This window comes from Cnephaeus nilssonii, assembly GCF_951640355.1.
Source record: "Cnephaeus nilssonii genome assembly, chromosome: 13".
In the NCBI taxonomy this organism is placed as follows: domain Eukaryota; kingdom Metazoa; phylum Chordata; class Mammalia; order Chiroptera; family Vespertilionidae; genus Cnephaeus; species Cnephaeus nilssonii.
The window spans coordinates 45,187,789-45,214,515 of record NC_137084.1 but is presented as its reverse complement, the minus strand read 5'-3'; the positions used below and the strand labels follow the sequence as shown (position 1 = coordinate 45,214,515).

At 53.8% G+C, this 26,727-nt stretch overlaps 1 protein-coding gene across 1 annotated transcript in view; it reads right to left on the bottom strand.

The window, feature by feature from the left end:
- The window catches only part of DGAT2 (diacylglycerol O-acyltransferase 2), a 32,523-nt gene extending 11,787 nt beyond the window's left edge, over window positions 1–20,736 (bottom strand). Inside the window, exons 1-3 of the mRNA XM_079789370.1 lie at window positions 20,550–20,736; window positions 5,180–5,308; window positions 167–274 (exon numbers count right to left, since the gene is read on the bottom strand). Of these exons, the coding sequence (XP_079645496.1) occupies window positions 167–274; window positions 5,180–5,308; window positions 20,550–20,589 (277 nt within the window). The 5' untranslated portion in view covers window positions 20,590–20,736. The remainder of the gene's footprint in view (window positions 1–166; window positions 275–5,179; window positions 5,309–20,549) is intronic.
- Between the last annotated feature and the right edge of the window lie 5,991 nt (window positions 20,737–26,727).

Below are 26,727 nucleotides of genomic sequence, written 5' to 3'. Positions count from 1 at the left end.
GTGCTTTTAACTCCCCCCGCCCCGCCCACTCCCTGGCCTAGCCCAGTGTATTTTACACAGTAGATGTTAAGTAAAAAGAGGCAACACCCACAACGAGGAACCCCAGCTTGTGCAAGAAGGGGGTTCCCAGGGCGAGGGTGTGGGGCAAGGAGACCCATGCCCTTACCTTTCTTGGGCGTGTTCCAGTCAAACACCAGCCAGGTGAAGTAGAGCACAGCGATGAGCCAGCAGTCGGTGCAGAACGTGTACATGAGGATGACGCTGCAGGCCACTCCTGGTGGGCAGGCAGATGGCCACAGGTCAGGCCCTGTCCTCCCCGGGTGGGCCTCAGTCTCCCCTGGGCAAAGGCTCACCAAGCGACTGAATGAGCATTTACCATGGTGCTAAGCTAGGCACAACCAAGGCCATGGGCATAACCTGGGGAGGAATCAGGGCCAAGGGCATCTCCGAGATCCTGGTGTTGAGGGACAGGTGGGCTCTGTGTTGCCCCGGCAATAGCGTCGGAGATGAACCTCAGCTTCTTGTGAAGCTGTGCTTAGAGCCGTTCTTTTTGTCTTCTCCTTGCATGCTCTCCCCACCCCAGGGCCCAGCACAGTTACTATGGACAAGGGAGGGACCTACCAAGTGCCTCCACACCCCAGAACAAGGGCTGAGCCACTGTCTCGGTGTGAGACCATTTTAGAGATGAGAACCCTGAGGCTCCGGAGCGGTGGTGGTAGGAGGGTAACTTGCCCAAGGTCACCCAGCAAGACAGTGGCAGAGCCAGGATTCAAACCATAATCCGCACCAGGCTTTAGTAATTGACCAAAAGTTAGAAGCCCCAGACGGCCACTAGAGGCACAGGAGAGCAGAGGATTCCTGCCCCAGGAGGAGGGCTGGCCACCTCCAACGTGAGGAAGTGCCAGGCGGCCCCAGGCCAAAGCCCAGAGCCCATCAGCCCCACCTCTCAACCCCCCAGCAGGATACCAAGAAGCCTGCCTGGGGCCAGCTTTCCTGTGTTCACTTTGTTCCGGGCCCGCTACCCAGAAGGTTGAATAACCTGGCACCTGGCATGGAGAGAAGGAAAGGCCATGCCAAGCCTGGTTGACCTCATGGCTCAACCCTAGATGCCCTCAGCAGGCTTCGAGCTGTCCAATTTCCCAGCCTCAGACGCTCAGACTTCAGCTCTTCAAGACTGTTCCCCAACATGAGACTATCCCCCCATGTGGACCTCACCTCTGAATTCTCTACCCGAGGGGGCCATAACTTCTCTGCCCCCCTAGCGCTTGGCACAGAGCCAGGCGGGTCCTCATGCTTGGTAGAAGCGGGCCTGCGTCCGGTACCCTCTCCACTGCCCTTGCTGTATGCCCACCCTCTGCTGGTCGGGGCGCTCTAGGGCTGCCTGGCTCCGGATGCCAGACTCTCTACTTCCTGCTGAGCCTCCCCTGGTTTCCCGAGGGAGAGGGCAGGGTCAGACACAGACTCTCCACAGTCTCAGGGCAGGAAAACGGCAGCCCCTTGTCATTCAGAATCTCGTCCTGCTCTCAACTCCTGAGCTCGCCTCTCCCCAAGGTGGCTGAAAGCAGCACAACTGTCCGGGGAGGGGCAGTGAACACCGAGTGACCAGGCGTCCAGTTTTTCAGGACCAGCTTGGGAGGGTGACACCACAGACAGGGAAGATGGGTCTCTAGGGAAGCATCTGCAGCCTACGAAACCCTGTTAAAGGCAAACTGCGAAGCGCTCTGGTGAATGGCCACGTCTAAGTTAAGGCCACTGACAGACTCACTCGCATTGTTGAGCCGTTTGCCACTGGTCCCCTTGCTTAGGCCTGGGAAAGAGCCAGCAGGTATTCAAGCTCCTAAAGAAGCCAGGCGGGCGCTCCAGGTGGGCCTGGGCGGGGCGGTGAGGTTCCGGCCAGGGGCTGAGCAGCCTGGAAACCTGCTGTCATCAAAGCTAATTCTCCTGAGGGGGAGCAGGACTAGAGGGGCTGAGCCCCAGGCCCACCCGAGACGTCTGGGCTCTGTGCGAAGGTGGGAATCCCTACCCACTAGCCTCACTCCGGGGCTAAGGCAGCCTGGATGGAGGAAAAGGAAACATCACTCCAGGGCTAAGGCAGCCTGGATGGAGGAAAAGGAAACAGGTGGAGAGTCTGGAGACGGTATCCTAGTTCCGGACTTTCTCAGCGGGGGTCCCACTCCCCCTGGTCCCCCTGTGCCCACAGCCCCTCTCACAGCACTCATCGTCTGCCTCCCCCACCAGACTCCTTCCAGCAGATGGCCCTTGAGCCTCTGAGCTCCCTGGGAGCTGGAACTGGGTCAGATTAACCTCTCCAGCCCCAGCAAACAGCACAGGATAGGCTTACTGAGCAAAAAGGAACTAAACCATGGAATGACCTTCCTTTATCAGAGCCTAATCCTACTTTCCGAACAATGGGCTCCCTGCTCTACCCTTGTAGGTCACCGGGCTGCAGAGGAACCAGCACTGCGGTCCCTGAGACGTAAACAACTGCTTCAAGGCCCCACCGGCTTCAATGTGGACGGCTCAGGGCCACCTGCACACCCCCCCGCCCCGCGCATCTCAGGGAAGCTCCTGAGACCCGGAGGCCCGTGAGCAGGGCAGAGAGGCAGCAGAGGGTCTGTGAAGAGCACGAACATGCTCTTCCATGAAACCCTGGCCCTGCTACTCACAGGCCACCGCCCATCCCTGACCCTCAACCTCCTTATAGGGTGTTGGGAAGATTACATGAGACGGCGTGTGAAGAGGACTTAACACACAGTTACATGTCCAATCAAAAGACTCATGGACTTGGATGGGGGAAAAGGACATCTTAATTTTTACCCATCTCTTATGGAAATTTAGTATTTCCTTCATGTACAAATGTAAGAGACCACAGTAGAATTAGCAGTGCCGTTGACAGTGACACCAATAGAAAAAAAAGGCATTTTCGTCACATTTATAGCAGGTACGGATATCTTGAAAAATCATTTATTCGCATCACTACTTAAGAATCAGAGTAATGGTCAGTCCTGCTGCTAGATCTATTTACTGTAATAATAAAAAGCACATATGGGTTACTATATGTCTAATTTGATTTCTTCATGTGTGCATACTTATATTTCAACATCCTTGGTTTCCTCTATCAATGGCTTCCTTATAAATCCCATGTACTTAGTATTACACATTTAAAAGCATCGAGAGAAGTTTACAGCCTCTATCAGAATGCCAGAGGAGTCTACACAGAAAAGTGGTGAAGTGGCTCTGTGCCAGAGGGAGGCCGATGGGGCCAGAACAGCCTCTGCCAGCAGAGTTGGGTGGCAGCGGGAGGGAGAGGCGGGGTGCTCAGGGCAATAATTAGCAGCATTTCAGCCAACCTGTCCGTCCAACCGGGCGTGGCTCCCACCTACACGAGGGCGTTGGGAAGATGCTGGGCCGGTTTCTGGGCTGTGGTTAGGTTTGATAGATTGTTAACCTACAGCTCGGGGCCAGTGACTGTCGCGTGCTGTGTGGGCTGGGGTTCTACCAGCTGCTCAGTTCCCCATCAGCCACGCTCTGACCCACAACAACAGGGAAAGTGGCGGCTCCTCAGTGCAAATGGGGACTAAGGGAGCTGGTGCATCAGAGGCAGGGATCTGGGAGGCTCGGGTCCATGGTGTCTTTTCTTGGTCCCACTTCCTTCTCTTGTGATTCTGGGCAAGGCTCTGCCCCCATTGGGCCCCTACTTCCTGCCTGAAAATGGAGGGGATACACTGCTCTCTACTCTAAGATTCCAAATAAGTAGCCGCATGCAGGCCGAGATGGGGGCTTGAGCCCAGAGGGAGCCAGTTTAATTGGCTCTATTCCCTGGACCAGTAGTTCTTTCTCTTTTTGAGCCTATATACCCCTGTAAGAATGTGGGGACAGCAATTGCCTTTCACCCCAGAAAAAAAAATGCACAAACTGTTATATATAATTTTGCATTTAATGTTAGGGGTTCGTGGACCCCCTAAAGTCCACTCTTGGGTCTAAAGGTGAAGACCAGCTGTTTCAGAGTCTCACTGACCCTCCGTGAGTTTCTATTTCCTCACTCGTGAAGTGAGACGTCAAGGAAAGACAGAGCTGGTGCCTGGTACACTGCGGGGGTTCGATAAGAAGCACCTCTGTCCCACCCCTCTTCTGCCCTGCAAAGGGAGGGAGGGGCGGCACAGAGCTGCCTGGAAACGTGGTCTCCGAGGCCCCTGTGCCCCTGGAAGGACAGATGCTCAGCGCTGACAGGGGAACTCCTGGTACCTCCCATTAGACGAGACAGTCCTGAAGAGTGGCCACCCACAGGGACTCGCCCACAGGTGCTGGAATGTACTCCATGCTGCTCTGCAGCAGGTTTGTCTGCCTGTGAGCTGGGAAAGCCACTTATTATGCTAGTGACACGGGGGCCTGGGGAAGAGAAGAGGCTGCTGGGAGGGCGGGGCCTACCCCAGGCATGGGGCCTTTCTTCCTCCCACACAATCGGTGATGTCCTGCCCCTGGTCTGGATGGCAACCAGGAGAGGGGGCATCAACCAGGACTTGCAGAAGCAGCGACCAAAGCACTGACATGGGAGGTGTTGAGAGGAGGGGGCATTGGATGGGCTGCAGGAAGCAGCCGGGGACTGTGTTCAGCAGGGGGTGAGTGAGGGCCCACTGGGACCAGGCCCTGTACGAGCTGCTCTCGTTCCTTATCTTGAATCTCCACAAAAGCCATGTGAATTGGGCTGCATTTTCCTCACATTCAAAATGAGGAAACTAGCTTTCAGACAGCTCAGAACCTACGTAAGGGCACAGAGCTGGTTTGTGGTAAAGTCGGGGCTCAAACCCAACATCACAGCACCCGAAGGCAAAGCAACATACTTGCCAGAAAATGTCTGCTGGAGGCAGGTGGCCCATGGGGAAAACATAGGTTTTGCGGTCCTACCGATGTGAATTCAAATCTGTGTGACTTTGGACGAGTTACTTACCTTCTCTGAGACCTGGATTTCCCATCTGTAACATGGGAACCATACCACCACCTCCCACTGACTCTCACTGAGTCCTCCCGCATGCCCAGGGGCAGAGCACTGAACCTGGGATCCCAAAGGTGGTAAGTAGGAGGATGCTCTTTCCCCGACTCCTGCAGAGCAGAGCTCCTGCTCTAACCTATGTTGGGGAGGTGGCCCCTGCCTGCCCTCCCCCTCGAAGCCCCAGCTTACCCAGCACGAGGAAGGACAGGACCCATTGTAGCACCGAGATGACCTGCAGCTGCTTTTCCACTTTGGACCTATTGAGCCAACTAACGGAGAAGAGATCCTGGAGGGCAGAGAGGATGCTGGAGCCGGTGCCTGCAACAGATGGGGGGGGGGGCGGGGGGAGACGTGAGCCTGCTGCCCCCCTTCTCTCCAGCCTCAGCGTCCCCAGCACCAACCCGCCTCCCCCAGGCACCTTGCTAGATGTGAGAGGAGCACGGGCCACAAAATCACACACACATGAGTTGAAATTCTAGCCCTGCCACCCAGTAGCTACCAATTCTGGGCTGTTCACATGCCTCCCTGGACCCCAGTGTTTATACAAACCCAATGGGAATGGTGTCCCCTCATAGGGTTTTGGAGACCAAATGAGGAAGCCAAAGAGGCTGGGGGAGGCTCTCCATAATTGCCAGTTCTCTTCCCTCCACCCCCATCAAACTCCTGTCCGTATCCTTTATCTGGATCTACTACAAATATTTAACCTTTGCTATCTGTGACTGTGAGGCCAAGGACAGAGGTTCAACATCCAATTTGCAATGTTTTTTCTCCAACTGTACTTTGAGCACTCTGAACCCCTACCCCACGCCCTTATCCCGAGGACTGATACCTTTCCAAGAAGCTGAGGCCTCTTACCCACACCCCCAAAACCAAGACCACCACCACTAGCTCCACCAGAGGGATTTACACTTTCAGCTTCATCTCAGTGCTCAAAGCTTGGGGCCCAGAGAGGAATCAGGCCAGAGCCTTTGCTTCTGCAAAGGACCTGCTGGCCAATGAGCTCAGGCAGCCGGGGACACTGAGGGCTGCAATTATGTTCACTGCCAAGCATGTGCCAAGCCTGGAAGTTAGGGCAAGGTATGCTCACTTAATTGGCTCTGTGGCTGTGCCCCCCAGGGTGACACCCTGGACTTCAGTGATTGAGGGGCAGTGAGGCCAGAAAGCCTGGTGACTGCAAGAGAGGCGGCACTGGGGGAGGGCATGGGCGAGGTTCCCTAACCCATACCCCATTCCTTCCAGCAGCTGGACCAAAGGAGTGGAACAGTTCAAACCCCATGTCTGGTGATCCCCAACTGCATGCCCCTTGCTCAACGTATCTTCACTGAGTGCCTACTGGGTAGTAGTCAAACATTCCTTCACACCACCCACTCGGCCAGGCTCCAGGCACTACATCACAATCTTGTCCTTGAGGCTATCATGACCTTTCACACTGGCCTACTGCTGGGAGTGGGAGGGAGAGGGGTCTAGGGACTTAACTCAAGCCTTTGCATTTCCTCAAAATCTGTAGAGCAACAAGGTCACAGCAGAGTTTAGAAAGGAACATCATGTTCATCAGCTGAAAGTCAACAATTGCTTTGACTTTTAGTAGGAACACAGGTGGTAACTCAAGGCAGACACACCAGTCCTGTCCTCTTTACCTGCTCTGATGGATTCGAGGGAGGGGGCTTGGTCCAGCAGGACTCAGATGCCAGTTCAGATCTTGGTTTCACTCACTATTGTGACCCCAGGCAAGACCATGAGGGCAGGATATGATGCATGTTGAGTGCTCAGTAGCATCTAGTACTCCGAAGGCATACGTGTGGTAGAGGTGGCAGTACGTGAAATCACTAAAGAGGCTGGGCCACAGAGGCATTCTCGAGGTTTGGCCCATCACTGCTCCTTCACCCCTCTCTCGATAAAAATCCTACCACCACAGGTCTTCTCCACCTCCATACTTTCCTGATGACCCATCCTGGAGACTGAGGGCCCTCGGAGTCTCTAGAAGAGCCCAATTGGACCACCAGGGAGACTGAGGAGAGGAGCACTGACTTGCACTGGGTTATCCAGGCAGCAGAGCCGGGGTTGGAATCCAGGATTCCTACCGCCTGCTCAGGGCACCTCCTGTTCCCCCATAGCAGGTGCTGAGTGCCCATGGGACACAGTAGGTCCAAGGGTGGGCTGTGCTCAGGACCTGGGGAGGGACATGAGGGAGGTAAGTGAGGCCCCAGCATAGGCCTGAACCCTTGGTCCAAGGGCTGGAATCCAGGATTCCTACCGCCTGCTCAGGGCACCTCCCGTTCCCCCATAGCAGGTGCTGAGTGCCCATGGGACACAGTAGGTCCAAGGGTGGGCTGTGCTCAGGACCTGGGGAGGGACATGAGGGAGGTAAGTGAGGCCCCAGCATAGGCCTGAACCCTTGGTCCAAGGGCTGGCCTTCCAACTCACCCCCTAGCAGCTGGCTCTGCCTCCTGAACTGGGCCAGAGGAAGTGAAGCAGGGGCCCTGGCAGCCAGGAGTAGGCTAAGGGCTAGGAAAAGTCCCAGCCCTGGGCCTGGGGCAGGCTGGGTGCCCTGGATGGAGAGAAGACAGAATGCACTCGAGCACCTTCCTACTCAAAGTGTGGTCTGGGAGCTGTTTAAAAATGCAGGATCTGGGGCCCCAGCCTGGATTTGCTGAATCAAAATGTGCATTTTAGCAAGATCCTCAGTCCAATGTCTCAGGTAGGGCAGGTCTGGGGTGGGGGCCAGGGCAGAGGGAGGAGCTGGGGGTCTCCACCTATGCTGGCGGGGGAGGGGAAGAGGGGGGAAGGCACCAGAGGGAAGGACATAAGTCATTGTCTTATTTGGCCACTTCCTACTGCAAACAGGACCCCAAGGCCAACAGCTTGAGCAGTACTTAAGGAAAGGGCTGGGGTCAAGCCCCTGCCTTTGGGTCAGGGCCACCCACCTAGCAGCACTCATCACCATGTGGAGCTCTCCTGCTTGTGGGGGGAAGAAGCATCTAACGATTCCCCATTGATGACATATCCCCCATTGAAACAACTGAAAAGACCTGGGTCTGCTCAGCCTATCAGAGGCCTCTGACAATTAGATAAGGGCAGCGTGCAGGAACTGCAGACCGTCTTGTCCAATCCTGACTTGGAGAGGAAGAAGAGGGCTCAAGAGACTCCCCCAGACCCCACAGCAAGTTGGCTTTCCCCACACCATCCAGTCTGTTCTCACCCAGTCTTGTCCCAACTACAGCCGACAGTCAGCTCTGCAACAAAGTGGGAAATCGAAGTCCGCTGAGGAATGGCAGGTGTCCCTGTGGGAGTCCAGGAGGAAGCTACCACTGCGTTCGTTCCTCAGGCCTGGGCCTGCTCGGCTGCCTCCTGTCTGCAAGAGTCAGACCTGGCTGACCACAGAGCCCAGCCCCAGGTGCTGGCCGGTCCGTGATGCTGAGCCCCAGCCCCAGGGGAAGCCCCCTGTGGGCCTAAGAAATACCGAGTCACTGCTTCTCTGTCTAGGAAGCCCCTCCTTGCCTTGCCCACCTGATGACCCCCTGACAATGAGACAAGGCAGCTCTTCTTTCAAAACCCAGATAAGGTGAGCCTTTGGAGAGAGGTCATCTTTCCTTCACTGAGATGATAGACTCTAAGGCCCATGCAAGCTTGGAACTGTCAGGCTATTTTGCACCCATGTCCACCCTCCGCCCTCGCCCCCCCCCCCTCGCCCCCTGCCCAGCCCCCCTGGAGAGAACCTCTCTGAAGATAAAGTCAGGAGAGGCCAGCTGAATGGAGAAATAAGACAGAGAAATGCAATCCTCCCTCTGGGCTCTACCACCCCTCACCTCGTACTAATTTGCTGATTACAAATCCATTCTCCAATCACAATGGGAGCTGCACAAGGGTCAGGCCTGGGTCTGATCCACATCTGGGATCCCAGGGCATGGTCAGAGTGACACTTAGAAAGGTCTGCTGAGCAAGAAGAAAAGCAGGTCTCTGTTCTGGCTGCTCCTCGGGCTCCCAGGTCCCTCCCTGTCATGCCGGGTGATAGGTATGCTGCCCACATGGCCCATAAAGCTTTGGGGCCTCCAAAGCACTTACTTCCAAAGTACTCCAACTCCTCACCAAGCCGGGAGTTTGGCATCATCATTCCCATTTTGATGGTGATAAAATGGCTGAGGGAAGTGACAGGGCCAAGGTCATTAAACCTGAGGGTGGCAGAGTTGGATTCGATTCAGCCCTAACTTTCAGGACTGCATCCTGTCTCTATGCTACAGGTGCCCCAAGTTCCTTCTCTCGTCTCCCCACAACTAGGTGGGGGAAGGCTGGGAGTGGACAGGGGAAATGAATGACTTGTTTTCCTTCAGAGGGCAGCCAGGAGTAGGCATCTTGTGCTGCAGGTTAAATGGCAGTGGGCCTTGGGGTTCCAGTCCCAGCTCTGTCAACGATGCGTTAACGATGGCCAAGTCCCTCACCTCTCTGGGCTTCAGTTCCCCATCTCTAATAGGGGGGTAGGGAGGGTGAACTCTGCAGTCTCTTCACTCTTGGACGCTGGTGTCCACCCTCCTGAGGATACCACCTAGAGGCAGGCCTGCCACCTTACAACAGTCTTGGTTCAGTTGCCTAGCAGATAGGAGGTGGGGCTTCTGTTGGGCACCCCCAGGCCTCGGCCAGTCCTCACCGCCCATCTATCAGCACCTCCTCTGCCCCAGCTGTGGCTGGGAGGGGTCCAGCAGAAGCTAGCTGGATGCCAATGCTGCAATCAGATGCCACCACTGCCACCTTCACACTGAGTCCTGGGTGGAGCTGGCAGGGAGCCTCAGCAACTACCCAAAGTCCCAAGTCCAATCGGCTCCCTTGGCACCCCTCCTCAGCCTCCCTTGGCACACGGCGCTCTGAACACCCTCTCAGCAGCCGGTGTCTACTGATGTGGCCATCCTCCTCTGCCAGTGCTGCCTGAGTGCCGGGCTGGGACCTAACCCCTCTGTGTGCCCAGAGCCCTATGGAGGGCCTGTGACAGTGGGGCTCCTAGAGGTTTAGCACATGAATGAACTAACCCAGAGGCCCCCGAGGTGGTTGAAGGCCTAGAAGCCCAAGTTAGACTGGGCTGCCGCTCCAGCCCCATCACTGAGGGCCCTGGAGATGGGATGGAGGCAGAGAAAGTGAGCTTCTCACCCTCCCTGAGCACGGGTTTCCCACCTGTGATGGAAACAGAAGCCCTACCTACAGAGATGTCCTTTTTCATGGAGGGAGACAAGGCAGGCCATAGAGTAAGCTGACTCTAAAGAAAAATTCCCAAGAGCCAATTCAAATAGCTGCTCCCAGGTACCGCTTATTTTATGCAGCTCATCTCTCCGGGGCTGGGGGAGGGCATATGGCCAAGTCACTCACCTCTCTGGGCTTCAGGCAGAGGGTGTGGAGCTGCCAGAGAGGCCCAGAGCAGCTCTCTCGCACCCGGAATCCCCTCCCCTCATATCCGTATGGGGCTTCTCTGTCCACAGCACTCCCAGGAAGGCAGACAAGGCAGGAACCCCATTTCACAGAGAAGGAAACTGAAGTAAGGTGAAGCAAACGAGGTTAAACCATGTGCCTGAGGTCAGGAGCCAGGGGAGCCAGGACTCAAGGCAGGCATTTGGGCTCTGAGTCCCTCATTTCCACGATGCCACGCTGTTGAGGGCTGGTCCCCAAACCAAGCCAGTCCACACCCGGACTTCAGGGACACACCCCCAGGCAATGGAGGGCTGTCTGCTCTGCCCACTCCATGCCCCAGTCTAGTGGGGACATTCTCCTGTAGACTGGCTGTGCAAGGAATGTGAGCACCCACCCCCACCCACAGTTCCTACATCCCCACCCATGGTTCCTAAAAACTGAGCTGCTGCTGCAAGGGCTAAGCCGGAGCTGCTCACAGCAGTGGGGCCGAACAGCCCTCGGTCCCCAGCTCAGCTTGGGGTGGGGGTGGGTATGTCTGAACACCTCCTTGCTCAACATCTGATAGCAGAGTGACCAGGGAAGCACACCCAGGGCTGATGAACACGGGGTTTCCTCTCAAACAAGCCCGAGGGGGCAGGGTCTGACCTCTAATCCCCATAATCTGAAAAAGGGCCCTGGCCCAGCTCGGCCCCTGCATGGCTCTGGGACCTTGGACCAGCCACTTAGCCTCTCTCGGTTTGTTTTCCCATCTGCTAACTGAGGACAATAATCCCACCCCGTGGGGCTGTTGGGAAGACTAAGTGAAGAAAATGCATGTGAGGTGCATTTGGCCCTTGTTACGTGATTGAATGATGGCTGCTGTCTTTGCTTCCATCAGCGATCAGAGCGGGAAGGGGTATGAACAATGAGCAAACACAAAGTTGTGGGCTATGAAGAGGGAAAACAGCGAGGGTGGTGACAGGGAGGCTCTAGGAGACAATGAGCCCCTGCGGAGCTCCAAAACAAGTCTTCGAGGCAAAGAGGAGGAGAGTGGTTGGGGTCAACTGCCACAGCAGACTCAGAGGGAGGCCCAAACAGAATGTCCTAGGACCCAGGAATGGGGGCTCATGTTTATCCCAAATGAAGCGGAGGATAGAGAAGTCGAAAAGGGCTAGAGTGGTAAAAAATGGCTACCTGAGGAGTTGGATGGGGCCAGAGACAAGACTGAAGTCGGGAGCACAGTCCTAGTCACCGGGGAAGCAGCAGTGAACACAGCAGAGGAAGTCTCGCCTGTTAGGGCCTTAAATTTTGCTGACGGGGAGATAAAGCACCTACACATAAAGGTGTGATGTAGTATCAGGCAGTGAGCTATGGAGAGCAGTGATCTGGGGGTAATGGGCTAGAGAGAGGGGTGAGAGGACCCTGTGACCGGTGGAGAGGAGGCTCTGAGCACAGCCAGCCTCCATTCAGAGGCAGGAGCACAAGGTCATGTCTCCGGACAGCCCGCACTGCTTCCTCCACCCACCTTCCATACCGAAGTCTGGGGAGGGGGTCCCTCACGCCAGCCTGGGAAGATGCAATGGACAGGAAGCTGGGCGTCAGGAGGATCTGGGCCCTAACTCGCAGGAGGCAAAGCTTTCGTGAGTCACTTCCTGTGCAAGCCTCAGTTTCCTCATCTGTACAGTGGAGCTAATACCTACCTCGGCAGACTGTTGTGAGAATTAAATGAGATAATGTGCAGGCAAGAGCTTCATGTGAATGCCGGGTAATTAATAAGTGATCCTTGGTGTCCTCTCCTGTCTAATGGGCACAGCAACCCCTGTCCTGCTTTGGAGCCGCGGTGCTGGCGTCAGCAGACTTGGGATTCAAACCCTGGCTCTGACCTCTGACCTGCTGGGAGATCCTGAAAGTCCCTGGCCCTGTCTGAGACTCAGTGTCCTCCTTAGTTATGATCCAGGATTGTTGTGAAGAATCCAAACAACTCATGGAAAAGGCCCAAACGGTGTGTGGCATTCTGTTACAGACCTAGGAGGATGCCAGTGAGGCCACAGGGATGTGAACAGCCTCTGGGGCTCGGTGAGTGGGAAATCCTCCTGCTCACGTCCCAGGTGACCGTGCCTTCGGGGCCCACCTGGACCTAAGCTCTGCCCTAGACTGTGAGGAAGTCACCCCAAGCTACTCTAAAGAGCTGGGTGCAAGTCTGCATGGAGGCAGAGGGTGGACATACCAACAGCCCTGATGACCCTTCCAGCCCCAGGGAGGTCCCAGAAGCTAGGCCACGTGCCAAAGAGATGGCACATCTTCAAGGTCCAAGGCAAGCTCCCTTCCAGGGCCCAGGTAGCTTTCAGTGGGACTTCACACGTGATGATGAGTCAGTCGTGGCTCTGGAGGGTATATGCCTATTATTTTAGAATCTGAGTCCAGGGCCAGGCTTCTGCAAGACTTGCCCATGAAACTGTCCCCATTCTGCATCTCACATGTTCAGCCAGACATTCCTTCCCACCAGGAAGTCTTCCCACCCTCTTGGCCTTGCCTGCATTCCCCGAAGGTAGAGTTCTGTCATCGGCAAGTCCAGTCCGGCCACTGGTATGGCACCAGCCAGGCAGAGTGCTGGCCCCTTAGAGACCTTCCTTGCTATTGGAGGCTGACCCACCCCACATGCCCCCACCTCACCCCTCTATTCAGCCCTTCTCATTAGGAGAAAGAGTGCGCATTTGTTTGTAGGGACCATGTCTTATTTATCTGGATCCCTGTGCTGGGCACAGAGCAAGTGCTCAATCCATTTTGGCTGAGTGACTGGATGCTCGCCGGGACTGAGATGAACAAACAGGGCCTGGACAAGAACAGAGATAAGCCCAGTCCACAGCTAACTGACCTGGGCCATGACAGAGGGTCACATGGAACTTTCTGGGGAATTAGGAGGGAAAGGTCTCCTCTAGCTGGAGTGGGGAGGGGGGTGTTAAAGGCAGGGTAGCAGTGGAAGGCTCTAGAGCAGTGGTTCTCAACCTTTCTAATGCTGTGACCCTTTAATACAGTTCCTCATGTTGTGGTGACCCCCAACCATAAAATTATTTTCGTTGCTACTTCATAACTGTAATTTTGCTACTGTTATGAATCGTAATGTAAATATCTGTGTTTTCCAATGGTCTTAGGCGACCCTGCTAGCGGTTCTCAACCTGTTATTTTAGAAAGGTTGAGAACCACTGCTCTAGAGGGAGGAAGAGAGGGGTGGAGCCCAAACATTAACATTCATTCAACAAGTGCTTTCTAAGTACCCTTTACACACCAGGTCTGCACCAGAGGGCTACAGACCCTGCCTCTGCTGCTGGGACATCTGCTGGAGGCAGAGCTCTGCCCCAGGGCCACCTACCCCAGCTATGACAGCCCCAGGAGACAGGGCTGTGACTAATTAGGCACAAAGAGTAAGTCAGGGCCAGGGAAGACCCTTAACCCCTGGAGGACATCCTGGAGGAAGTGATGGGGCAGGTGAGATGTAAAGTTTGAGTAAGAGTTTGCCAGGCTGACAAGGAGGTGCAGGGTCAGGACCCTGGGTACTGGTCCTGCAAATGGTATGTGCAAAGGCCTGGCAGGGAGAGAGCACAGGTTTGAGGAATTAACTGCAAGTAGCTCAGCCAGGCTGGAGCAAGGTGAGTGTGAGAGTGTGTGAGTCTAGGTGAGAAAGTGAAGAGGGAGCCACGAAGGACCAGGAATGCCAGGCAAGGAGCTCTGGACACCAGCCTGAAGGCCAGGAAGACTGTGGCCCACTCCTCCCCTTCCTCCCACCGACCGCAGCTGGTGCCTAGGGGCCCCATGGCCACTAGCCAGCTGTTTACCGGGTCCTGACACACGGGTGAGTTCTTTTCTGGAAAGACTAATAACTCCCACTTTAAGAGTTCTGGCTTGCAAATGAGGGGTCCGTACAACAGGGCCATTGGCATATCCAGCCCAAGGGGAAAGCCAACACACAGCTGTGAGGGGGTGCTGGCTGGGAAGCTACTGGCGTGGCTACCAGGACCCCGCCTGGGCTCAGTGGATTCCTGCTTGTTGGTTCTCAGGGCCTCCAGCGTAGAATACAGGCAGGGAGCCCGCATCCCGAGTCTCCTCAGACGCAGGGACCCTGGGCATTCTCTAATCCTAGGTCTCAGTTTCCCCATTGGCACTAAATTAGGACTTTAGGTGAGATCAGCTGAAATCTGAGGTCCTGACAACCTGGACCTTCTGTGCTCTGCTAGACTCTACTACTGAATTTTTATCAACAAGAGGCCTCCCTAAGAGACTACAAGCCCCTCCTTGGGCTACTCTGGAGACCTGAATTTTTAAGCATTTGGTTTTCAGGAAGTAGGGAAAGTCCTGGGAGGAGAGGTCAAGGAAGTGGGGGCTCTTAGGATGCCATGTTCCTCACCCTTTGGAACGATAAACAGGACCATCAGGGGGATTGATGAGGACCCCAATGGCCCGCTTTCTCCACCCCCACCTTCTGACACATTAAAAAAAATAGCTACTGAAGTAGGAGGGTTGCCATGACAACACCACCAGCCTGTAGGTACATCACCAAGGAGTCCTCAAAATAGGCTCCTTTCACAACACATGAGTAAGCGTGGGGAGCTAAGTTCTTCTGGGGCACTTTACCTGGCCCCAAGCAGGACATGAGTCCATTTTTTACAGGGACAAATTGAGAACAGAGCCCCGCAGCATTGAGGGGCAGGACGGGAGTCCCATTTCTGCAGCAGATCTGGAATGAATGTGAGGGGACCCACTTCAGCCAGCCCTCCTCACTGTACAGGTGAGGAGGTCCATGTTCCAAGAGGGCAGGGTCTCGCCCACGTTCACACGGGAAGCAGACGCAGGGTGAGGCTCCCGGCCCTTTGCTCAGGGTTGTTAAATGTACTCTAATAATGAAAGGAATTCACATTCTCTGCTTCTGTTGGTTTGCCCAAATGGCTTGTCAGTTCAGCTTCCTTGGGTCTGCAGCATACCCTGGGCAGATACTATTATGATGCTTTTGCCCATTTTACAGATGAGGAGACTAAGAGTCGGGAAGGTGTCAAGCCTGACTCCTACCCCCAGGCCCTCAAGTCTACTAGCAGCGGCTCCATCTCAGGAGCCCCCAGAAGTGGTAGAGGCCAAGAAACTGAGTGCACCAGGCTCCTCCCCCTGCAAACAACACCCCCCCTCCCCCGCATGGGTGTAGGTGAGCCACCCCAGGCCTGGAGACGGGTCTGGGTCTCGGGTCTCGGCCTCTTAGCATACATACCAGGGCTTCAGCCCAGGTTGGTGACTTGGAGGCCTTGCAGGGAGACTGCCACTCCCACCCAAATCTCAGGTTCTGTTTATACCGGTTCCTGAATGTTTTTTCCTGCCTTGCTAATGCCAATTCATCTTTCAGTATACAGACTGAAGGTCCTCTTCCAGAACGCCTTCCCTGGCCCCAAGATGATTTAGCTGCCCCACCCTCACGTTCAGGCCTCCCAGTTCCCCTTGCTCCCTTCCCTGTCACTGTGTAGTCATCTCGTGTACATCCCCCCACAGTCTCACTTCCTCAAAGGCAGAGACCAGGGCTGACCAACCTGTATACGGTAGAGAGTCTAATGCACAGAGGTGCTCCATCAATAAACCGAACGGTTCCCACCATGGTGAAGCTTCCTGGACGCCCCCAGCAGAGCCTGCTACTCTCCATAGTGTTGGGGGCCTGTTGCACGCACACAGTCACACAGGATAGACAAGGACTAACTTGAGAGTCACAAGTTGGTTGACAAAGCACTTACCATCCACGTTCACTCAAACTCTCACTTCCTTGAGAGCTTGAGATTTCTGATCCTCTATTATAGGGGGAGTGAGATCCCCAGAAGAGAAGTAAGCTGCCAGTCACATCCCAGGGGGAAGCCAGGCCTGGAATTCTAGCTCTTTGGCTTCTAAGCCCTGGAAGCAATGAGGGGGACCATGGCAAGTCGGCTCTACATACTTTACAGTCAGCCCTAGATCCAGCTTCTCATGAGATTGTGGGTGTCTCCAGGGCAGGGGAGAGCTGTAGCCCCAGCACAGGGGGACAAAGAGGAGGCCTGAGGACAGACCAAGGAACCACACTGAGGCTAAAAGCAGAGCTTCCTGCCAAGAGGAACAGGGCAGCTCTCAAGAGAGCTGAGGGCCCATTAATGATTCATTCATTCAACAAATATTTTCTGAGCACCTACCACATGCCAGGCATTGTGCTAATGCCCAGGACACAACACTGAGAAAGACAGACAAGGTCCCTGTTCCCTAGGTACTGACATTCTTATGGGGGAGACAATAATCTACACATTTAAGTCCATATGATAATTTAGGTAATGAAAAAGATTATAAAAAAAAGTAAAACAAGTTGCAGTGACTCCCAAGATGGCATGGTCAGAAAAGGCCTCTGAGAGGAGACTGATCAGAAGCCAGCCATGCAAAGATCTGGGCAGAAGGGCAGCACACAAAAACCCTGAGCAAGCCCTAGCTGATTTGGCTCAGTGGATAAAGCGTCAGCCTGTGGACTGAAGGGTCCTGGGTTCGATTCCAGTCAAGGGCACATGCCCAGGTCATGGGCTCCATCCCCAGTGTGGGGCATGCAGTGCAGGAGGCAGCCCATCAATGATTCTCTCTCATCGTTGTTGTTTCTATCTGTCTCTCCCTCTCCCTGAGCAAGATAGGACTGAACTGGGGGAATGCTGCGGGAACGGGAAGACACGAGCAGTTCCGGCACACGACACGGTAGGAATGAGGTCATGAAGCCGTGGAGCTGCTCACGTGCGGCTTCGTGGCCACAAGGATGTGGGGCAACTGTCAGCTCACCTGGCATCAAAGCGCTGGGGCTGGGGCTGCCTCTAGCCATCAGAGCAAGCTGGGGTGGGAGGGCTTCCTCAAAAAGCCTGGGCGGTGTGATGTGCCGCCACATCATGAAAGCTGGAAGCTGCTGCACCTACAGCGGCCAGAGCCCTGTGCGCAGCCCTGGGCCGCCTCCCTGCACTTCCCTCTGGGCTTAAGGAAGCGAGTCACAGCCTGGGAAGTGGAGCTGGGTTCTAACCCTGGCTTTGATAACTCTGGACCAGAGGCTTCTCTCCGGGGCCCTCAGTGCCCCATCGGTAGCATAAGGGCTGGGCCAGATCCAGTGTTAACAAATAACTATGATTTTATGACTCAAGCATTGCTGCTGAAATTGGAGGTGGGAGGATGGGGGGTGGGGCAGGATTTCCACACTGGTTACTGACTCACCCAACCTGCTAATAAATACTCCTCTTGGTCCTTCTTTCCCAGCCCAGATGAGGCCTGGGTAGCACAGATAACCCCAAACTGGCCTCTCAGTTGGGGAAGTGGGACAGGGCAGGGGGGAAAGCTACAAAAAAAGAGGAGAGGGGAACATGAATGATGTTCTCATGCCATAATTTTTGACTGGGTTAGGTAACTACCAACCGTCAGTTGTAGAGTTATCCCCCAACAACCTAGCCTTAGTTTTACTCCCCACCAAGTGCCCGCTTGCATCCTCCCAGGGATGGGGAGCTCCACCCTCACCCACACTAAGCCTGTTGCAGTCTTCAACAGCTGTGAGAAGAATTCCTCCATTATATCAAAACCTGCCCCCCTAGTCCCTCTGTTGCTGGCCTTGCTCTTTGGAGCCACACAAAACAAATCAGCTTAGAATTCTACTGGAGCTGCCACCATCTCAGGCTGGGTCATGGGTCAAACCCTGGAGATATTGGCAGACATCAGAGGGCTCTCACCTGAAGACTCCCCGCCCCACCCCCACCCCGCTGTCCAGGGGCAAAGGAAGAGATGCAAATAAGACCAACTCTGCAGCCTCCACCCAGGCACAGAATAGTCCTTCAGATGAAAAACTATCAACACACACTCCCCCCACCCCCTAAACAGACACCCACGTACCCATGCTCCCGCAGCAGCACAACTTTCATTTTGGTCAAGAAACCAGACACCAAGGAATCTATTTCAATCTCTCACCCATTGCAGGACTTCCCTTCCCAGAATCCATGGTCTCTCCTTGAATACAGCCACTAACAGGGTGTTCACCGCGTAACAACAGTGGAACCTTATTTACAGAGGCAAAGCAGGCCACTGGGGAGTGTTGTCAAAGACCAAGGATGTAGAAAGCAGGTCTAATGGAGATGCCCAGATAACACAAAATTTGCTTCAGCACCCTCCCCGACCCCACCCAGTCTTTCACCAAAGCAGATCCAGAGCTAAGTTGATTGGTTTGCATTTCATACCAGCCCTTGCTATATCCCATGATGGAATTCTTTGCAGCCAATTAAACAAAAAATGTTTTCAAGATCTGATAACAACATGGGGAAATGCTCCTGATGTTATATTAAGTCACTTGGTCAAAAGCCTTCCCTAGACGTCCTCCTAAATAACAAACTCTAGGTCCAAACCATGAGAGTCAGGGTCACTGGCTCCTGGAAGATACAGCTCCCAGCCTATAGGCAGCAGAGGTGAGGGAAGGGGGCACCAGGAAGGACTAGCACAGAGAGCATCCCTGGCCCATGCCTGGAGACAAACGCATTTTTAAAAGCATGAATATGGATAAGTCCCGTTCTTCCCTTCTTATGAGCCTTCAGAGGGCACAGTGAACAGACTGGCATTCTTAAGTGAGAGAAGGGGCTGCCAGGGGCTGTTGGGCCAGGTGCGTGGGGCAGCTCAGGCGGCTTGCCTCCCGAGATGGCGACAGCGGCTCAGGACTTCTCCAAGGGCAAACAGCACCCCAACCAATAGGGGCAGACACAGCAACAGTCACACAGAGAACAACAACAATGCCAGGACACGGTTAAACTGTGATACAGCCATTAGAATATTACAAGTGATTTTGAGTAACAGAAGGAAATACTCATGATGGAACATGAAGAGGGAGAAAACAGGATTCAGAACTATATCTATAGCGTGCCCTCAACTTTATACAATGTATATAAATAAATTTATAAAGGTTATATTAAAATGGCAATAGAATGCTATCTTTGGGTAGTCAATACCAGCAATTTTTATTTTCATTCTGTTTTTTTTATATCTTTCAAAATTCCAATAATTACCATGTTTTACTTTAATAATGAAGCTGGGTGGAGTAAACAATTGTTAGTTACTAAAGAAAAACCCTAAGTAGGACAGGTTCAGCAGAATAAAGACTTAGGGGGAGGGAGGGAGGTTGGATTCAAGCAAGACAGACACTCAGACCAGGACAGCTGTGAGGACTTCCCCGGGTCTCCCGGATTTGTGCTTAATCCCATGGCCAAGGTTATTTCTTAAGGAAACCTTGGGCAAGTTTCTCCAGCTGTGGGGTGGGGGAGGGTGATGTGGGAGGTGGCAGGGATGCCCTTCCGTGAGGGGGAAAAGTTCTGGAGTTTGATCTCAACTCTGCCCCTGATTCAGTTCCAGGGGCATGGGCCACACGGGAGGGCACCCAGGTCCTCCACCCCACTTTCTGAGATGCCAGGCTCATAGTTGCTTTTGAGTGGGCCCCAGAGCCTTGCCTGGCGGATGGGTGTTGGACAGAGGACAGTGTGGGCACACCTGCCGCAGTCAGGCATGTTCTCTGGTGGCTGTTGTCGAAGGGATTGCAAAACCCTTGCCACTCTGCCCCATCCAGTCTCTCTCCCTTGCTCTGCCTGGTGAGGACTGAGGGGAGGGAACTGCCAGGGGCCACCAACAATGCAGGGGCTGGAGATGAGTTGTCAAATATCACCCCTGTTTCACGGATGAGAAAAACAAGCTGGGGGAAGGAACGGGTTGCAAATATTGAAATACTGATGAATGCTAGCGTGGAGAATGAACCCAGACTTGACTACCATGCCAGGATACATGGATCAGACTAGGTAACCATTATTCTCCCCTCATCCCAGACCTAGATGATAGGAGGGGGTTGGGGCGGCCAGCTTTCCCCAAAGAAAAGGGGTTGGGACCTTCACCTGCACAGTGGCCAGTCCTTAGCAGCAAAACCTCATTGTAAGAACACGCTCCTGCTCGCCTTAGAGCCCTTCATCACAGCTTCTCCTGAAAACCTTCTTGCAGCTTCATAGCCCCAGGACGAAAGCGCGAAAGGCCCTGCAGACCCCTAGGTGGTGACAAGCTTATCTCCCAGACTCTCAACCCATCACCAAGCCCCCTCACACGACAGCACAGACCCGCCACCAGAGCTCTCCCTACGGGCAGCCCGGCCGCTGCTCACCTCGCAGGACCCCGGAGTAGGCGGCTATGAGGGTCTTCATGCTGAAGCCGGTACAGGTAACGGCCCTGCGGGAAGCCGCTTTACCCCGCGCCCCTGGCCATGCCCCGGCCGCCGGGGCCAGGGCTTCGCGCCGAGCACGGGAGTCCGGGGACCGCGCGGACGCCGGCGCGGCTACAGCACGGGGAGCTGGGGGAACTGGGGGCGCTGGGGGCGCGCGGCCCGTGGCAGTCAGAGCAGCAGTGGAACGCGAGGCCCCAGCCGCGGCCACTCGGGTCGCCACTCGAGCTCTGCGTTTTATAACCTCACAACGGGGCGGGGCCGAGCGGGCGGGGCGGGGCGGGGCCGGCGTTCCAGCCCACGCCGCCCCACAGGCTGGGGGTGGGGGGACAGGGAGCGTGGCTGGGGCTCGGCTCCGCGGGGACCCCTGCTTTGCGCGGGTGAGGCGACAGGCGTGGGGAGCGCGCGGGAGCAGGGGGCGTGGGGGTCGGGTCCTCCTTGCAGGAGGTGCGCCTGGTGATTCCTGCTGCTCCCCCTCTCCGCCCCTCCGCCGCTCCCCCGCGGGGATTGGTACGGCCTGGCTGCTGGAACGTGGGCGCGGAGGTGGGGACCCAGCACGTGCTGGGGGGCCGGCCAAGGGCGTGCGGCCAGGTGTTGTTTGAATTCCATGGCAAGGCCTTTCCTTGGCTGCCGAAGCCATGGTCCCGCCTCTGGTCGGTATCAGGGATTACTTAGGGTAGGGCTGGACTCCTAAACCACCCAGGCTGCCTCTACCTTTCCATCTGTGTGTTAAGAAACCTCAGAGACTATCTGTCTATACATCGCTGAGTGCTGGGGACCCAGCCCAGCCAGCCCGGGCCCTGCCCTTGGGAAGCTCACGTTGGTGGTGGTGGTGGTGATGGTGGTGATGGTGGTGATGGTGGTGATGGTGGTGATGGTGGTGATGGTGGTGATGGTGGTGATGGTGGTGGGTGAGGGCGGTGTTGGCCGCACAAACATATTACTGGCAGCAGTGCTGGGGAAAGAGAGAAAACCTTGCCTTGGGCTGGGGACTGGGTGCATTTCCCAGAAAAGTTAGTGCACAGCAGCTTTGGAATTAGACCTAAAGTCCAGTTCTGGCCCTGCCTTGCTTTTCTTTTCTTTTTTAAAATATGTTTTTATTGATTTTTAGATAGAGAGGAAGGGACAGGGAGAGAGAGATGGAAACATCCATGAGAGAAACATCGACTGGCTGCCTCCTGCATTGGCCTGTACTGGGGATCTAGCCCACAACCCAGGCACCTGCCATAACCAGGAATCCAACCGGTGACCTCTTGGTGCATGAGACAATGCTCAATCCACGGAGCAACACCAGCTGGGCATGGCCCTGCCTTTTCGGAAACTCAGTTTCCATATCTGTAAAATGGTACCAAGGACAATTAGTTTGTGAGGTGCTTTGAGAACTAGATGCGATTAGGCATGAAAAAAGCTTAGCCTAGTGCCAGGCACGTAGAGAGTGTTCCAAAATTATTTTCATGGTATGCTGATGAGCAGTTTTGTAGATGGAAGGCAGAAGGACAGGCATAATCAAGTCTTAGAAAAGCCAGCATGTTTGGGGCAGGGCTAGGGCACCTGGAGTGGCTGGAGCTCAGCAGCTGTGGGAAAAGGGGCTGGGCCCGATCTTATGAAGGTCCTCCAGTGCCACTCTTGGGACGTTGTGGTGGGAATGGGGTTTTGGGAATGGCTTTGAGTGGAAAAATGACAGTGGTCAGATTAGTTTTTAGAGACCTCCAACCATAGTGAGAGGCTGGAGGCCAGGAGAGCAGTGAGGGGCTGCAGGAGGGATCCAGGTGGAAGAGAATGAGCCCAGAGCTAGGGCAGTGGTGGAGGGAATGGAGGGAAAGGCCTGGTCTAGAGAAAAGCATAGGAGGCGGTGAGATCTATGGAACTGTGGTTAGATGACTTATTGGATATTGAGGGTGAGGGAAGGGGTGGGGGCAACAAGCATGTCAGTGAAAAGACAGATTTCTTGGGCACAGCACAAGAGGAGAGGGAATCTCTGCTGTTGAGGTCTTTACCACCTTGGGGGGAGGGATATGATAGAGGCCACAGTGCCAGGGTAGCATGTGACAAATGCAGCTTGTGGGACCTAGAAACACTTCCATGGTTCTACCCTCTCAAGGCCATAGGAGTTAACCTCTTTGAGAAAACATCATTGCGCTCTGAGGCTTGCGTTGACCAAGAGGAGAAGAAAAAGCATTCTAGATAGAGCATGTGTGAGGCTCTGAGGCTGAAAAGCACTTGGTACCTTTAAGGAAACTGGGGGAAGGCTAGTGGCATACCAGGTTTGTGGGGGATGTTGGGGGCTGGTATGTGCAAAAGCAGGAGGTAGGAACATGTGTGGTGTGTTTCTGGGTAAAGGAGAGTACAGCCAGGTAGATGCTGAAGAAGCCACTGAGTTCTTGTATCCTCTCCCCAAAGGTAAAGTGTTGGGGTCCTCTGGGAAGAAAGACTCATGCTGGCCTGGAAGGACCCCAGGTCAGTATGTGGATGAGCCTATTCCAGAAGAGTCTCCTGTGGAGGAGGCCTTGGGCTGGAATCCCTGGCGCACCCACTCACCTGATAGTATGACCTGAGGGGCAGAGCTTGGGCTGGGCGGCAGGAGGCCTAGAGTATGGCCTGTTCTCTATCACTGACTTGCCAGGTGTCCTTAGGCAAGTCTCTATCCCAGTCTAGGTTTCAGTTTCTGCACCATGCAATGGCGGTGACAGTTTCTATATTGCTGATTTCATTGCAACATTTGAGGATCAAATGAAATCACAACGTGTAAAAGGATGTTACCACTATGCTATGAAAAGTAAGATATTATCTTAAATGGCACGATTTCGGGTCTTCAACGCCTCTTTGAAACATTCAGATCCCAAGTTCATCTACTCCAGCATGTTTTTCCTGTGCACCTTCCTTTCCTTGGGACACAGAAGGTAATCAGACATAGTCCTTGCCTCTGAGGAGACCCAACCAAGAGATGGTGTCTCAAAGCCACTGTTTGCAGCCAGACAGCTAAGCTGTAGTGCAGGGGACCATGGAGGTTGTGCTGAGTTCAGCCCTTTCCCCCTGTGCTGTCACTGTCTGTCTGCCTCTCTGTTGGGCCAAGGGCTTCCCAGAGGCAGGAACCTCCTCATCCTGTGCCCCAGTGCAGGCCTGCTCAGCGTAGTGGCTCAGTCCATGGTGGAGCATCGACCATGAATGAGTACCATAGAGTCATGGACAAAGTGCTAGGGGAGCATGGAGGAGGGACGGTAAATTGGGAAGGTGAAGAGGAGATGACATTGCTGCTGGACCTGAGATGAGGACGATCCTGCCTGGCAGAGAGGAAGGAGAAGGGTGTTCAGGCAGAGCCTGGAGTTGGGAGCCATGAGCCCCTGGTGAGGCTGGAAGAGGAGGACTGGCAGGAGAGGGGTAGGAGATGGTGGGAGAGATGGACAGGGACCCGATCTGAAGGACCTTGTAATCCAGCCACGAAGCTTGGGTTTTATTCTGTGGGCTTCAAACCAAAGGAGGGGTGTGAGCAGAAGAACATCTTGATCAGATTGGAAGGTTAGAAAGAGCAGGTAGGTTGGTAGTGTAGAGCGGGGGCAGGGCTTGGGGAATGGGACAATAAAATCTGTCCCAGTTTGGGCTCTTCACACCAAAGGATGCAAAGGGAAGTCCAAGGGCTGAGAGGGGCCATCTCTTGCTTCTGGGCCACCTCGCTGAGTGACAATTCCTCTTATTGGCCCCCAGCTGCCAAGCTCATGGCTGCTGCTTAAGCAGTTTGGCCCAGATTGGCTTTGGATGGAAAACCAGACCTAGAGTTAGAGCAGCACAGAGAGGTCGTTTCTGGGCAGCTTTCTGTGTCCTGGGACTGTCCTCCGCTGTGTGCGGTGAGCACGGGGGCTCACACAAGGCACTGGCTTCCCCTGTGTCCTCCCCACACATCCTACCATCCCTACATTCCTGTCTATAATGGCCTGCCCTGCTCTTCCTGTCGGTGTGTGAACAGGACGGCCCCGGGACCTAGGTCACCTCTTCCTCACCATTGCCCAACTCAACCCACAGGTGCTTTGGCCAAACCACAGACAAAGAAGTCAAGCTACCAAGCTGGGCTTGACCAGGAGGGTTTCACCCAGGATAGAACCTCCCACCATACCCCCTTCAGTCACCAGTGCTGTGCTGCCATTAGGAATTATGGGTACAGCTTTGTAGTTTATGAGGAGTTGGATACTTGCCCCTCTGAGATCCCTTATGGTAATGACAGCCTTAGTCCCTCCATTGCACAGATGAGGAGGGTAAGTGACCAGCCTGCAAGCAGAGAGGACACTTACCCTAAGAGAGGAACAGGGTTAAAGGCAGAAACACATTTACGAAGCCCTGGTCTGTGTGATGTTAATGGAAAAACATTGAAACTTGTATAGAATTTTTGTGAGTTTATTTGAGCCAAACTCAACAATTGCTGGGAAGCAGAATCTCAACAATTGGGATAATGCTCTGGAGAATGGTGATTTTTTACCTTGTTTTTATAAATTACCATAAAAGGAGGAGATGCAAGTGGGTTATATGAAATCCATTGGTGATAGATTAGGGAGGTGGGAGAAAGCAAAGCGGGGAAACCTCTAGGATTAGATTAAAAGTGAAATGATGGACACATGCTCCTTTTAATTGGTGGGTACAGGATAGTTAACAGTCCACAATTAACACGATAACAATAACCATGAGGGAATTTGTGGTTTCTGCCCTGGTGCCATTTGTTGCACCCTGAGGAGTCCTGAAAAAGGGAAATTACAAGTTACCCAGACATTTCACAGGTATGTTATCTTAGATGCAAAAAGACAATAGGCTCATAAAGATAGAAGTTGATTTTGTCAGGGAAAATACTAGCCTAGGACATGACTACCTACTATACACTGCTTTTAGTTAAATTTTTAATTTCAGACCATCCTTTGTGGTTACTTTAGGTGTTTGAGTTTGCAGAACTGCCATGCAGGCCTTCCCTGGGCTAGTCAGGTTAGCACGTGGCCTTGCTTTTCTGCCTACAGTGAGCCCACCCAAACCTCACAAGAGGAGAAAACAGACCCAGTCCTTGCTCTCCTGGAGCTTTTGAAGTTCAAGGTCAAGTTGAGAAGAGGGAATATAGTCTTCACTGGAGTTTTCAGGGAAGGAGTCCTTTAGGGAAGAGACCAGAGACTGATATAAATTTAGCCCTGACCTTGTGCATAGCCTTGTACATACGTCCTGTTATTTATCCTTCACAACCCCGGAGATACGAGTTCACAATGATACGGGGATTTTTGGACTGGAACAGTCGGTGTTCCCCTGGGCAGGATGGTTCCCAGGCTCTTTATCCACCAGAGTCGAAAAATGAATCCAGGGACGGAAGATGGTATACCAAAGGTGGAAATTTATTGAAGAACAAGTACAGACTCCCACGTAGGGAAAGGGAAAGAAACTCACAGCACAGACTCCCACGTGGGGAGGGAAAAAAGAGTCCCACCCAGTCCCTTCTTCCACAGTTTATAAAGGCTGCAGTTTTCTGTGCATCGATATCCCCTCCGATTGGCCACTATCCCCCTTTATTTGGTCACTACAGTAACTTCTGAGCTCAAAGGTCAAATCTCACATGGGATTGTGAGCCCCTCCTTCTTTATTTTGTGAATATAGACCTTTTGTTGCTTCCAGTTCCCTTATCTTATGGAAATGTAACTGCTGCCTCTCCCAACTCCCTTGTCTTATGGAAATGTACCCTTTTTGCAACTCTGTAGCCCTGTGTTTTTTCCCCTTAATTTAAACAATTCCCTAAATCTGCCTATTTCACCCCCAAAAATTCCTATATCAACAACTACATTAATAAAGATGGAAAAACAAAAAAACAAAAAACAAAAAAAACTGAGGCTTAGAGAGGTGACAGCTAGTTGGAGGAAGAGCTGGGACCGGAATCGTGGTTGGTCTGATGCCAAAGCCCTTGCTTAGTTCTAATTCACCTGGGCCTGGATGGAAGGAAAGGGTTGGGGAGTGAAGGGGAGAGAGAGAACCTGAATCCAGGTTTTTAACCACCTTGCCAGTCCTATATTGCGATGGTGCTGTGGGAGGTAACTTGGGCAAGAAGGACAGCCTAAACCTGGGGATTTTCCAACACTGTCATTGGGCAATCCCCAGAATTAAGTCA